Here is a 14,120-nt window from a genome sequence, read left to right as displayed (position 1 = left end):
TTAACTGATCCACGCTATTTGAGCCAGTGTAAAATCTGAAAGAGTGTTGGGGTTACATCCTGTATCTCACCCAGTTTCTCCTGGCAGAGGATAGGCACAGTGGTGTCAGGTCTGCTGAGGCCAATGGCGTTCTCAGCCCTCACTCTGAAGCGGTAGGTCTTTCCTTCCTCCAGGCCAGTCACGTGACTCTCAGGGATGCTGACAGTCTTCCACTCATCCCACTCCTTCACTCCCTCCTCCTGATACTCCACCAGGAAGCCTGTGATATCACTTCCTCCATTGCGGTCAGGCCAGTTCCAGACCAACCACACCTCAGTCTTGTCCACGTCGACATGGTGCAGGTCTTTGGGAGGACCAGGAGGGACTGAAACAGATATTTAGGTTTGAACTGGTGTGTTTTGGCAATCCAAACATAGACTCCACCTTCCTTAAATTTAATTTAATAATACATTTTAAATAATTAAAAAAATTGAAACCCATGGCAAATCTAATTGAATGTGCTCTAACATTAGCAGGAACAGAATAATAAACATTAATCTCTTGATTAAGTGAGAATTGTGTATTTACTCACAGAGTGGGTTCATTGCCTTGATTGCCTTTGGCGTCTCAACGTATTCACTTCGACCGTACTGGTTCTCAGCAGCGACTCTGAACGAGTAGGACGTGCCCTCCATCAGGTGCTTCAGCGTCATGCTGCGTTTCTTGGATGTGGAGCAGACAGGGACCCACTGAGTGGATGCTATGTCTTTCTTTTCCACCACAAAGTTTGTGATTCGAGTACCGCCATTGTCCTCTGGGTCCTTCCAGGAAAGGTAGGCAGAGTCACTCCTGACGTCTGTCACCCGAAGGTGCTGGATGGGACCAGGCTTGTCTGAAGAAAATATATGAGGAATGTCACAAAGCTGCTGAGCCAGACTTTTCATTTGTGGTTCATACGAGTGAATCACACTTGTGTATTCAAGCTAATATTTATCTTGTGCGATTCTTACCAAGGACTAGCACAGTGCAGGTGACGGTCTTGGATCCGACTGGGTTCTCCACAGTCAGGGTGTAGTCTCCACAGTCCCCTCGGTTACAGAACCTCATCTCCAGCTTAGTGCCAGCTTGGTTGGTATCAATGTCAGCCCTCGTGGGCACATCAGCCTCATTCTTCTTCCAGGTAACAGAGGGGAACGGGACGCCTTTGATGTCGGCCATCAGAGTGATGTGAGTGCCAGCCATGGCCCTCACCTCTCTGGTCATTCCGGCATCCAAAATCAGCTCTGGGGGCTCTGAGGAGGTGAAGAGAGTGAAGAGAAAGGACATTGAGATCACATTAGATGAACAAGGTGGTGCAGATAATACCAAAACAAAGACTTACCAAGTCTGTCCTGTACTCTGACTGGCTCCTTCACGTTAGCCGGGTCAGACTCCCCGGCAGCGTTGACGGCCATGACTCTGAATCGGTAAAGTGCACCGTCATCCAGGTTGATCACCTTGAACTTGGTCTCCTGGCAGGAGTCTGGAGTCTGGTTCACCTGAGACGAGCAGAAGGAAAATAACTCAAAACATTTTCGAATGAGAGTCTTCCTGTTAAAAGAAAATAATTTTTCCCTTACCTTTAGCCATTCCTCCTCTCCCGCCTTCTGGAACTCCAGCAGGTATCCAAAGATCTTTCCTCTGCCGGTGTCGGCAGGCGGCTCCCAGGACAGAGTCACTGACTCCTTTGTGAAGTCGATGGCCTGGAGGTTCATTGGTGGACTTGGTTTCACTAAGACAAAAGACAGGAAGGAATTCTTGTAGTTAGTATATATCTAGTTAATACGTTTATAGTTGGGCCTGAATTACACTGGTTCTCATCTTACTTTTCAAATAGGAAATTCTGTGTTGCTATTAATACATTTTTCCCATGTATGGTTTGGTGTGCCTTAAGGATCAATTCTAGAGACGTCTCTCTTAACATGCTTCTCCTGTGTGAGGTCATCAGGAGACACAGTTTGTCTCTGACCTCACTATGCTCGGTCTACAGGCCAATCTGTATGTCAGTAAGTTTCCTCCAACTAAATTTGAATAAAACTGAAATCCTTATTATTGGGTCGCAGCATATCTCCAAACAAATACCAGCTAACTGTCACATTTCATCTAGTCTGTTGCAAAGAATCTTTGAGTCCTGTTCATTGGTCATTTGTGTTTTGAGAAACGTCAAAAAGTTACGCAGTGACGATGCACTGAAGTATTTTTGAAAGAGGTGAACTCACCTATGGGATCTTTGGCGAAGACAGGTTTGGACGGCGGGCTCGGGTCTCCGGCTCCCACCTCGTTCTCAGCGCTGACCCTGAACTCGTACTCGCAGCCTTTCAGCAGCTCCGTCACACAGTACTCCACCTTTGGATGGATTCTCTCTGTGTTGCAGCGAACCCACCTGGACGCAACAATGTGTCAGTTCATCTTTTAATTTTATTGTTAACCTGTTATCCTAAAACACTAAGTTCTTTATACAGCTCTGATTAATCTGTGAATCAGTCAATTCAGTGATTATTCAACCAGAGGAAATACAGTAAATCAATAATAAATCTGTAATCAAATAATCTTTTTGATCATCAAGTGAAAATTTTAGTTTCTAAATAAAATGGATAACTTTGGGTTTTGGACTGTGGAGGTTTCTAACGTGTGTAATGCACCTGTTGGCCATGGTCTCCTTCCGCTCCACGATGTAGCCTGTGATTGGTTTTCCTCCGTCGGCAGGTGGTTCCCAGCTGACAAGGGCAGAGTCGTGGTACACCTCCTTCACCGTGGGCTGTTTGGGAGCGTCGGGCACCTCTGTGACGGAAACAAACGAACATCGTCGCACTTGTCAGACGCTGCACGACACTTGAACATCTGTGACTGTCTCTGGTTGCAGGTCTGACTTACTGAAGATGTCTCTGGCCTTGGTCTCTCCAGACAGGAGTGGGTCGCTGATGCCGTAGATATTCTGAGCCATGATCCTGACGATGTACTCACGACCCTCGATCAGCTTTGGCACCTGGAGAAACAAACAGCACTGAAGTGTTTCTGTTTCTTATTCCACAAATCTGCATGTTGTATTTTTGATGGTAACACAATTTCCTTCCTATGGAACAATTTTACTTTTACCTTTAATGGCCATTTCCTCATTCATCACTTCTAAACAACTGGTTCATCGTGGCTTCTTATTTTCATTTTTTATATAAATCTTCAGCCTTGTGTTTTACAATAAAATGAAGAATGACAAAACCTTAAACATTGTCAAGACCCCCTTCACCTCGGACCTTTGGGGAAACGTGAACTGAACTGGATTTGGAGACAGATTTAATAGTTGAACTCTCCTCACCCTGCAGGACGTCCTGGTGCAGGAAGAGGTGACGGGCATCCACAGGTCTCTGTTGGTGTCTCTCTTCTCAATGATGTAGTTGGAGATGGCGCAGCCTCCATCATCAAGAGGAGGGTTCCAGGAGACCACCATGTAGTTCCCGTAGACCTCGTTGAAGACCACTGGGCCCTCTGGAGGCTGAGGACGGTCTGACAGGAGGAAGCATTCACACAGGTGAGATTTAAACTTTATACTGCTGCAGACTCGATGAGGTCATTCCTCCTTATTGCTGAAGTACAAACCACTGATCTTCCAACCTGCTCGTGACTTTACTTACCGACCACAGTGATGGTGCAGATTCCTGTGCGAGCTCCGGCCGTGTTCTCCACATTGACGCAGTAGCAGCCGCTGTGATCTCTCTTGGCTCTGCTGATGTTGAGGCTGAGGTGGCGGGTGGTGCTGTGGAGGCCGATCTCCTCGTCCACCTTCAGCTCCTCGTCGTTCTTCTTCCAGGCGACCGCCGGTGCCGGTTTGCCACTGTAGCATCCTGACAGTGTGCAGCTGTCACCCACCTTCACCATCATCTTGTCCCTGAAGTCCAGGTCCAGGGTTGGCGGTTCTGAGGGGCGGAGGCGAGACAGACATTTACAGACACAGCAAACACATTCTCCATAATTACACACAGAGCACAATTTAGGGTTGGGCGATAGAACGATAACGATATGTGCGCCGGCCGGCACGAGCTTTGCCGGCTGGCCGGGAGTCTAGCTACGCTGGCCGGCGCGAGCTTCTGTGGCCGGCCGCGAGTCTACTCCGGCCGGCACGAGCTTCACTGGTCGGCCGCGAGGGGGGAGGTGCTGCTCAGGTTGGGGGCGTGGTTGCCCCAGTTGCAGGAGTGAAATTACGTCAGTTGACGCCCGGGCTGTTTACAGACCGTCTGCACGGCCAACCCAAACCACGAATCAACAACTCATTGTTTTCTTTTCATTCTCCGTAGGCTGGCAGACACCCCAGATAAGCAAATATATGTGGAGGCTGGCTGAAAAGGTGCCTGGAGCATAATATGGGCCCTTTAACTAAGTGTCTGAGATGTTGAAGACTAACTGTGGTTCATCGACTTCTATCAGCAAAAGTCATTAAAAAGTATTAAATCATTTAAAAACTAACAGGTTAGTTAGTTAATTGTTTGATCCATTCATCAATTAATTTCTTGTCTTGTTGCGTCACTCACCGAGCTCGTCCTTGCACTGCACCGGTTTGGTGGCGAAGGACGGTTTTCCTTGTCCCACCTTGTTGATGGCGGAGACTCTGAACTCGTGGTTCGAGCCTTCCTTCAGCCCCGTCAGTGTGAACTTCCTGTCCATCAGCTTGTCTTTGCCACCTACACGGGTGAAGGTGTCCCGGCCGATCATGCGGGACTCAAGGACGTACTCGGTCACCTCGGCGCCTCCGTCGTACTTGGGCGGTCTCCAGGCCACAGAGAGGGAGTCCTTGGTAACAGCGGTGATGATCAGGTCCTCAGGACGCTCGGGGACGGCTAGAGGAGACACAGACAAGATAAATGTGGAAACCTTAACCCTGAACATACGAGGGGGGAGAAGCTCTACTGGTTGTGTGACCAGTGACATTATTACAGTTCTAATGTTTCAGACGTACAGATGGGGTCCTTGATGAGAACCATCTTGTCGGTCTCGATGAACGGTCCCATGCCGATGATGTTCTCAGCTGCGATCCTGAAGAAGTAGCCCTTGCCGTCGATGAGTCCCTGAACGACGGCGTTGTTCCTCGTCACCGTGTAGGACACCGAGGTCCAGCCCATGCGATCTGACTCTCGCTTCTCGATGATGTAGTTGGTAATGGCCGAGCCACCGTTGTCCTCAGGGGAGTACCAGGTCAACTTGCAGGAGTCCATGGTCAGATTCTCTCCGGCGAAGGGAAGACCAACGGGTCCCGGGACGTCTGGAGGGAAGAGGTCAGGACCAGGGAGTCAAAGACAGAGGGAATCAAGTGGCCTTCCGTTTATAAGTTGTACTTTTGTTCTTTTATCTGATGGGATAATAATATAAATGATTGTCTACGTTATCAATCAAAACTTAAACCTAAAAAAAAAAAAAGCACAAACTTCTTAAAAATAGATCAAAGTGCTCTTCCTCAACATTTGATTTTGTAAAACATTAACATTTTGAAGATTCCTTCTGACTCACCCAGGACCTCGACGATGACGGCCTTCCTCCTCTCTCCTCCCTCGTTCTTGGCGCTCAGGGTGTAGATGCCCTGGTGCTGGCGTCTGCAGTTCTTGATGACCAGCGAGTTGGAGATGCCCGTCGTCTCCACCACGGCCTCTTTGGGCACCTCGGCGTCATCCCGGCACCAGCTGATCTGCGGGGCGGGTTTACCGGACACGTAGGCGATGATGCGAATGGTGCCACCGGCGTGGACCACGATCTTCTCTTTCACAGAGGCATCCAAGTCCATCTCAGGAGGAACTGAAGGAAGAGGAGAATCAGAAACACTTCCTGCTGCGATGACACGACTAAATGTTTGATGGATCGGTCTTACTCGTTCTGTCTTTGACCTCGATCAGCTCAGACACGAGTCCTGGCTCTCCCACTCCGGCGGTGTTCACGGCTCGGACTCGGAAGCGGTACAGACCACCTTCCTTCAGGCCGTCAACCACAAACTTGGTTCCTCGAATCTCTGTGTCCTTTGCCTGGAGACAAAAACCGTCAGTTTGATCAGATACAAAGCTTCTTAACTGGGAAAACAGCCGTTAATCACTTCGGTGAGATGTTTCAAGTCAAGTCAAGTCAATTTTATTTCTATAGCTTATTTACAGACGGCTGAGCCGCACCAAAGTGCTTCACAAGAAAGTGCGTAAGTGCAATAAACAAAGAATAATACAATAGGTTAAGTAAAGCAAAAAAGAAAATTTAAAAGGTAACCAGGGAACACTATGCGCTGGCACTTAAAAAAAAGGAGACACTAATAGAAGGCTAGTGAAAAGAGGTGGGTCTTTAAATGGGACTTAAAAATATTCAGAGACTGGGCTGCACGGATGTGCAGGGGGAGGCAGTTCCTCAGTCTGGTGGCCGCTACTGCAAAGGCTCTGTCCCCCCTGGTTTTTAGCCTGGACCTGGGCACTCCCAACAACAGTTGGTCAGCTGACTGTAGTGCTCTGGAGGGGATGTGGTGGTGGAGAAGAGCAGACAGGTACGTGGGGGCCAGACCATGGAGGGATTTGTAAACAGTCAGTAGAAGTTTAAAATCAATGCGGTAGCGGATGGGGAGCCAGTGGAGTGATGCGAGGACCGGGGTGATATGTTTGCGCTTTTTTGTGCAGGTGAGGAGTCGGGCGGCTGAGTTCTGAACCAACTGCAGGCGGCGGAGCTGTGATTGATCAATGCCGGTGTGTAGAGCGTTACAGTAGTCCAGTTGAGATGTTATGAAGGCATGGATGACTCTCTCTTGATCACTCTGGGCCAGGTAGGATTTGATCTTAGCTAGGGTTCTCAGGTAAGATGTACAACAGAAATAGAATGGGACCCAGTATAGAGCCTTGAGGGACCCCGCAGGTGAGGGGGGCAACAGAAGAGGTGGAATCTCCAAGCTGGACAGAGAAGGTCCTGTCGGCCAGGTAGAGCTGAAAGAACTTTAGGAGGTATCAGAAGGCCTGATTGCTGCAATCTTTTCGATGAAGAATTTTTGATGTTTGTAACTGCAGCTCAAATTAAATTAACCTATTTATGAAATGAAGACTATGATTCAAATTAAACATCAACGAGATGCTTAGCTGTTTTGTTCCTCCGTTCCTTCGTCTCGATTTCATTTGAAGTAAAAAAATTCTGCTTAAAAATGATAAAATGAAAAAACACATTTCTACTGCTGATGTGACGTCACTGACAGAAGTTTTTTTTTTACCTTGGCCCAGCTCTCCTCACTCTCGGGCTCCTCCTTCTCCTCGGCGTCGCTCAGCAGCAGCCTCCTCTGAGCCTTCTTGTCCTCCTCCTCCTTGTTCACCACCTTGAACTCCACGATGTAGCCGGTGACCTTTGACCCACCGTCCACCACAGGAGGGATCCACTCCAGCTCCACCGTCGACCTCGTCCAGTCGGTCACCTTGGGAGTGGGCGGTCCCGGAGGCTCTGAGCAAACACACACAGGAATCATCGTTATCCGAGCAGCAAGACACCTTTAATCTGATTGGCTAGTCTGGAGCGGGACAGGGGTGTGGTCTCCACTTTCGATTTAATGATAAAATCACACTTTATCATCTCTGTCTTACTGATGGGGTCTCTGCAGAGGACGGGGTCAGAGGGCACGCTGGGCAGACCGCAGCCGGCGGCGTTGACAGCGATGACCCTGAACTGGTACATGGCGCCATTGAGCAGGCCGGTGACGTCCCAGTTGTTTCCCAGTGGCAGCGCTCGTATCGGGTCGCGGTTGACGCGGGTCCAGCGTTTGGCGGTCGTCTCCTTCTTCTCCACGATGTAACCCGTGATGGACGAGCCGCCGTCGTACTTGGGCTCTTCCCAGTTGACAGTCATCGACTCCAGACAGACTTCGGTCACTGTTGGTTTCTCACACTGACCCGGGACGGCTGCAGGGACAGGGACAGGGACAGCCGTCAATAATCAGTAATTAGATTAGACCTCTGAGTTATGAGGTCAGATGATGAAAATAGACAATTACACATTTGTGATAAAATATTCAACATATTGTTCTTTGTTTGTACTGATGTAACACAACTTCGTCTTGTCTACATTTTAATTTCATGATACGTTATAGTCTATGATTTAATTTCTGTGTTTGTGTTTTAACTTTATTATGTTGTTTAGTGGATTTATGTATAAATCAAATCATCTCACAGCTCCTTCTCGTCATTATATTCTAACAGACTAATTATTCAACAAAAAACCTTTGAAATGTCTGATCCACTTTAATCAAACAGAGTTCACATCAAAACATTTTAATGACTCATATTTTGATCTTAATCAATTTTACTAATCAATGATGATGTAACTTTTCCATGAATGGTTCGACTGTGAGCTTGTGTTCAAACAAATACAAACCCTAACCCTAACCCTAGTAATAAAGAGAATAACAAATATAAAAGGTATAAAAGTGTGTGGTGATGACGCTGAACTTACTGAACAGGTTTCTGGCCTTCTCCGGCTCGCTGACCAGCGGAGGCCCAACTCCGAACTTGTTCTGGGCCATGACTCTGAACTCATACTCGTGGTTCTCCGTCAGACGTGTCACCACGTAGGCGCACTCCTTGGGGTCATTGGAGACGTGGACCCAGGACTTCCTGTTGTCCTCCCGCTTTTCCACCACGTAGTTGGTGATCTTGGATCCGCCGTCGTCTGTGGGAAGGTTCCAGGCCAGGCCGATCCTCTCCGCAAACACCTCGGTGAATTTGAGCGGTCCGACGGGCGGGCCGGGAGGTCCTGCAGGGGGAGGATGTTTTATCATTAAACTCTCACGTGGCTTTAACATGTGAAGAAACTGATCTGTAGAAAATCTTTATCTCTGATTTATTTAGGATTCTTCCTCAATTATCAAATCTGTCAAAGGAATTTGATGATAATTGACGGATCATTCATCATGAGTCTACAGTCAAACTAATAAATAAATAGTCTGAATAAAGTCATTTATCCAATAACTCTTTTTATCAATATTAAGTGAAATTTTCTCCGCAGCTCCAGATTGTATCGGCCCGACGTCAGGAAGCAGGCGATTCAGAGGAAAATGGCCGCCGTGTGAATATGGTCTATTGGACGGTAGGGGCAGTTGAACGAGAAGCTTTCGTTTTCAACTTGTCGACTTTCTCACCCAGCACTGAGAGCTTGATGTCCTTGGTGACGGTGCCCAGGCTGTTGCTGGCAGTCAGGCTGTAGAGGGCGCTGTCGTGCCTGCTGGCCTGCTGGATCAGCAGCGTGCACTTGTCATGGGTCACCAGTTTGTTGATGTGCTGATCGTACTGGACGGCGGCCCTCTCGTCAGGTTTGGCCAGGCTGGCCATCTGCCAGGCGAGAGTGGGGAAAGGACATCCGCTCACCTTGGCCACGATGCTGACGTCACAGCCCTCTTCGCCCTCCATGGCCTCACGCAGCTCAATGGTGGGAGCAACTGAAAGAAAAGAGTGGCTTAGCTTAATTAGCTTAAATCTTTCTCTCTGAGCTCAGGTGGATAAGGTCAAATAGGCTTCTGATTGGCTGCACTGCCTGTCACTCACATGTCTGATCCTTAATGACCATGGGTCCAACGGTGGCAGAGGGTCGGCTGGGTCCTGCAGCATTCACGGCTTTCACCCTGAACTCATATTCTCCTCCCTGCAGATCCACACAGTCAACAGTCAGGAAACTCTACTTATCTATTTTTAGTGCGGCTGCTTCTGCAGGGAAAGTATTCTATGAAATATTTGAAGATTATGTAAACGACAAACCTCCTTCAGGTCCTCCACCACGAAGCTCAGCTCCTCCACGTCTCTCTTGTTGCACTGTTTCCACGTCTCCTTCTCTTTGCCGCTCGTGTCCCAGCTCAGACGCTCAATGACGTAATGCTTCACTGGGGAGCCACCGTTGTTTTTGGGAGCCTCCCAGTTCAGAGTGACGGTGGTCTTTGTTACCAGGTTGACCTTCAGCTTGGTGGGGGGGTCGGGTGGGTCTGAGGAAGAGGAAGAGGAAGATCAGCATTAGAGAAACTCCGCTGAGGTTCTGGTAGTTGTTGGATCTCTATGGTGAGAGCAGTAGACGTGTCCTCACAGATGGGGTCTCTGGCCCGAGCGGGTTCAGTGGTGATGGTAAACGGACCAAATCCAAGCCTGTTCTCAGCGCGGACCCTGAACAAGTAGTCCTGCCCCTCCAGCAGACCCGGCACCACGTAGGCCTGGCTGGCACAGGCTGCATTCACCTGATAACAAACCAAACAATTCATCAGTTCATCAAGTCAACGGAGTCAACAGACAGATGAAATGAAATGAAAAATCATTCTGTACATGAAGAAATATTTTGGCTGACGTGTTTAACAGGTCTACGGAGCACAGGTTACCTTGGTCCAGGCCTTGTCAGTGATACTCCTCTTCTCGATGAAGTAGCTCTTAATTCTCTCTCCTCCATCGTTGTCGGGGAGTTTCCAGATCAGCCTCATGGTAGCCCGAGTTATGTCAGTAACCCTCAACTCCTTTGGAGGTCCGGGGACGTCTGCAGCCAGGAAATAAACACAGTGAGTCGTCCTTGGACAACAACACTTACTAAGCTCAGACGTTCATTTAGAGGAAAACACTCAGACATACCAAGGACATTGACTCTGACGTTGACGTGTTTCTGGCCGGACTTGTTCTTGGCGGTGATGGTGTAACGTCCAGAGTGACTCCTCAGGCTCACAGGGACGGTTACAACAGATGTAGTGTCAGTGGACTCGACCTGAGGACGAAGTGAGAAAATAATCCATCCGTCCATTACTTCATGAGAACTGACACTGAGAGAGGCGGGGAAAACCCTGAACAGTCTATCACAGGACTGACATGTACATTTAGTCTGCAGAAGCCATTTACTGTGAGGAAACAGGTTGAACCACTAAGATCCATCATGGATCAAATCCTTAAAACTGACCTTCAAAGCTTCATGAAGCAGCTTCTTCATCATGAAGTAGCAGCTTGTGAATGATTGTAATGACCATATGAGGCTGCAGGGGGCGCTGCTGCTCAGTGACATTACATTACATTCATGTAGCAGACACTTTTGTCCAAAGTGACTTTCAATAAGTGCATCAAGAAACAAAGACGTAAACATTTATCAAACAGGCAAACACAGCTTCAAGAGCTCCATTCCAGATTTTCTAGATAAACTATTTTAAACTGTACAATTGGAGTAATGAATACACATTTTAATCAGAACTTCAAGAAGTGTTTCCTTCATGTTCATGTTTCTCAGGATTATCTGAAACGCTTTATTGAGAACTCCCTCACATTTCTCTATCGTGAAGGAGGAAATGGTTGTGTTGTTGTTGTCTCACCTCCGAGTCCACGGGCAGTGTGTGCACTTTCTTCTTCTTGTGGGACTTGGCTTTGCCATAAAAGTCCCAGGTCACCTTGGGAACAGGGCGGCCCTTGATGGTGGCAGGGATCTTGAATGGATCTCCCGCACGAATGCACAGCAGGTCGTCGACCAACAGGTCGATGGAGATTGAAGGTCCGACTGTCAAGAGGAAACATTGATGAAGGACAGAGACAGATAGACAGAAAAGCCTCAGGACGGGGATGAAAGTTATTCATTTGTCGTGGTGAGACTTTAAAGTTGGACATACGTTGGACATCCTCGATCAGAACCTCGCCGGTGCGGGGGCTGGGGTCGGATTCGCCGATGTCGTTGACGGCGATGATCCTGAAGCGATAGCGCTTCAGCTCACGGAGGCTGGGAACGGTGAACTCAGTCGTGGGGTGAGGGGCGTCGGGGTCGTTCACCCTTATCCACTGTGATGAGCCTTCGTCCTGGATCTGGATGATGTAGCCCTTGATGGGGCTTCCGCCGTCACTCTCTGGTGGTTTCCAGGTCAGAGTGACATTGTGCTTCGTCTTATCTGCCACCACGGGAGCAGCAGGCATGCTTGGAGGAGCTTGAGAGGAAAACAACAGTATGTGAAACACTATCCATTACAGAAACTCTAATTCATCACTCATCAGTTTAAGAGTGGTGAATCATTGAGTCAAAAAGAAGCCTGCTGTCTTTTACTTACTGAGTGGGTCGACAGCGAAGGCAGAGTCGGATGGTCCACTGAACGGTCCAGTTCCTGCAGAATTGATGGCAGCAACCCTGAACTCGTACTCTGTTCCTTCGAACAGTCGAGTCACCTAAGAGACACAAAGAAAAGAATGAACATCCTGATGATGGATTCCTGTGATGGACAGAGTCAACAAAGGTCCATCCTCCAGGTCTGTGAAAAACCTTCCACATGGTAATGGTTCAATCTAAAGCTGTGAGATTAAGCATCTGAACGCTCGATTGTAGATAATGAAAAGTCTGGAATGGACCATGTTAATGTATGTATACAATCTTCTTAGGTCTCTGACAGACTTTTCTAAAGGTCTATAGGTCACATTGGCTTCAACCTGAGGTTATATTTTGATATGTAGGAGGGACACAAGATTTGAATTCAAATACAGACCCTTAATTTTCAGGACAGTTCTTAAAGTCCCAACAGCTCACCTGGTACTCCCAGCCTTTCACACCCCTCTTGGTGACTGGCAACTTGTTGACTCTGGCCCAGTAGCTGGTGCCTTTCTCCCTCTTCTCCAGCCAGTACCCAATAATCATGGATCCGCCATTGTCCCTGGGAGGTTCCCAGGTAAGGGTCATGGAGGTCTTAGAGTACTCCGCAATGGTTGGTTTGTCTGGTGGACCGGGAAGCCCGAAGGGGTCTGTGATCTGGACTTGCTCTGTTGCACAGGGGTCAGATTTACCGTAGCGGTTCTCAGCTCGGACACGGAACAAGTAGGTCTTGTTGGTGTCCAGGTTCCACACCTTCAGGAGATGAATGTGGAGTTACAATTTGTCACAAAGCATTTTTTTAAACCATGAAAACCCAATATTATCATTATCACTGCTATTCGGACATACCCCGTATTTCTTCTCTATGATGCTGTTGGTAACCTCCTCCCACTGTGGCTCAGGCGGAGCTTCCTGTCCCTCCTCCAGCTCTGGCTCCTCTTTCACCACTTCCTTCTTTTCAACAATGTAGTTGGTCAGCATGCTGCCACCATCATCAAGTGGTGCATCCCACTGGAGGTAGCAGGACTCGGCCTTGATTTTGGAGACTGTTACATTCCTGGGGGGGAGTGGTCGATCTGAGGGAAGAACATGGTTACAAGTAGAACACTGTCAGCTGGTACCTCTGAAACTTCAACGGACTCCACATTTCTCTGCACGTATACAGTGCACACTATTCCCATCAAACGAGGTCAGTGGTATGTTTCTACTCACCCAGCACCATGACAGAGATGGTGTGCTTGGCCGAGCCCATATTGTTGGAGGCGGACACAGTGTAGCTACCGCGGTCTCTTCTATTGACTGCTGTTATGGACAGTGCAGTCTTGCAGTTCATCCTGCCGGTCACCTCCGTCTCCATCAGCAGAGTCTCGGTGGGCTCCTGGATTACCACATCGTCCTTGGACCACTCAATCTTAGGGATGGGGAGTCCCAGGATGTCGGCGGGGATCTCAATGGGTTCACCCTTCTTCACGGTAATGGAGTCTCCCTTAAAGATCTTTAGCATGTGGACCTCAGGAGCCACTGAGAAGAACAGGATGGGAACAAAACAAATCAGCAAACATCGTAAAGGTTTGATCCTATTGATTAAGGGTCAGGGGTTTCAAACACGGTCTTACCTTCATCATCTTGGATAACCACAGTAAATGGGATGGATGGCTCGCTCTCTCCAATAAGGTTAGCACACTTGATCCTGAACTCATACATCCAGGCGTCTTCCAGGCCTTCCACAGTCATGGACATGTTGGGGCAGATCTCTGTGTTGCAAGGCTCAAAGGCCTGCTGATCCTGCCTCTTCTTCTCAACAAAGTAGCCGCTGACAGGGCTGCCTCCGTCATTACGAGGCGGCTTCCAGGTTAATGTGATGGAGTTCTTGGTGCGCTCAGTGTAATGGAACTTCTCGGGGTATGATGGGGGGCCTGCAGAACCACCAACGCTAATTAGTTTTAAGTACAAATCCACTTATCATTCCACACCTAAATACTGAGGAATTGCTCTGGTGACAAGAACAAATTCTAGAGATTTAATTTCTGAATTAAGATCAA

General features: G+C 48.3%; 1 protein-coding gene and 1 long non-coding RNA gene across 12 annotated transcripts in view; one reads left to right on the top strand and one right to left on the bottom strand.

Annotated features, from left to right (window-relative positions):
- Window positions 1-14,120, bottom strand: part of ttn.2 (titin, tandem duplicate 2) — a 188,528-nt gene that overhangs the window by 58,258 nt on the left and 116,150 nt on the right. For all 11 annotated transcript variants that reach the window (XM_047337112.1, XM_047337113.1, XM_047337114.1 and 8 more), the window contains 30 exons: window positions 13,695-13,994; window positions 13,291-13,599; window positions 12,928-13,154; window positions 12,517-12,831; window positions 12,047-12,161; window positions 11,618-11,926; window positions 11,327-11,508; window positions 10,605-10,734; window positions 10,361-10,512; window positions 10,075-10,222; window positions 9,756-9,976; window positions 9,546-9,642; window positions 9,143-9,439; window positions 8,458-8,757; window positions 7,593-7,907; window positions 7,229-7,452; window positions 5,870-6,020; window positions 5,515-5,796; window positions 4,967-5,269; window positions 4,542-4,847; window positions 3,648-3,929; window positions 3,332-3,519; window positions 2,893-3,004; window positions 2,661-2,799; window positions 2,238-2,401; window positions 1,599-1,750; window positions 1,361-1,517; window positions 990-1,271; window positions 572-871; window positions 71-364 (listed from right to left, as the gene is read on the bottom strand). In XM_047337112.1, coding sequence (XP_047193068.1) covers window positions 71-364; window positions 572-871; window positions 990-1,271; window positions 1,361-1,517; window positions 1,599-1,750; window positions 2,238-2,401; window positions 2,661-2,799; window positions 2,893-3,004; window positions 3,332-3,519; window positions 3,648-3,929; window positions 4,542-4,847; window positions 4,967-5,269; window positions 5,515-5,796; window positions 5,870-6,020; window positions 7,229-7,452; window positions 7,593-7,907; window positions 8,458-8,757; window positions 9,143-9,439; window positions 9,546-9,642; window positions 9,756-9,976; window positions 10,075-10,222; window positions 10,361-10,512; window positions 10,605-10,734; window positions 11,327-11,508; window positions 11,618-11,926; window positions 12,047-12,161; window positions 12,517-12,831; window positions 12,928-13,154; window positions 13,291-13,599; window positions 13,695-13,994 — 6,753 coding nt within the window. The remainder of the gene's footprint in view (window positions 1-70; window positions 365-571; window positions 872-989; window positions 1,272-1,360; window positions 1,518-1,598; window positions 1,751-2,237; window positions 2,402-2,660; window positions 2,800-2,892; window positions 3,005-3,331; window positions 3,520-3,647; window positions 3,930-4,541; window positions 4,848-4,966; window positions 5,270-5,514; window positions 5,797-5,869; window positions 6,021-7,228; window positions 7,453-7,592; window positions 7,908-8,457; window positions 8,758-9,142; window positions 9,440-9,545; window positions 9,643-9,755; window positions 9,977-10,074; window positions 10,223-10,360; window positions 10,513-10,604; window positions 10,735-11,326; window positions 11,509-11,617; window positions 11,927-12,046; window positions 12,162-12,516; window positions 12,832-12,927; window positions 13,155-13,290; window positions 13,600-13,694; window positions 13,995-14,120) is intronic.
- LOC118282965 lies at window positions 2,954-7,373 on the top strand. The gene is made up of 4 exons (XR_007032083.1): window positions 2,954-3,074; window positions 3,339-3,544; window positions 6,651-6,716; window positions 7,239-7,373. It is a non-coding gene; the product is annotated as an uncharacterized LOC118282965 (long non-coding RNA).

Source organism: Scophthalmus maximus, chromosome 14 (genome assembly GCF_022379125.1).
Source record: "Scophthalmus maximus strain ysfricsl-2021 chromosome 14, ASM2237912v1, whole genome shotgun sequence".
In the NCBI taxonomy this organism is placed as follows: domain Eukaryota; kingdom Metazoa; phylum Chordata; class Actinopteri; order Pleuronectiformes; family Scophthalmidae; genus Scophthalmus; species Scophthalmus maximus.
The sequence above is the reverse complement of the archived record's forward strand: the minus strand, read 5'-3'. Positions and strand labels throughout refer to the sequence as shown.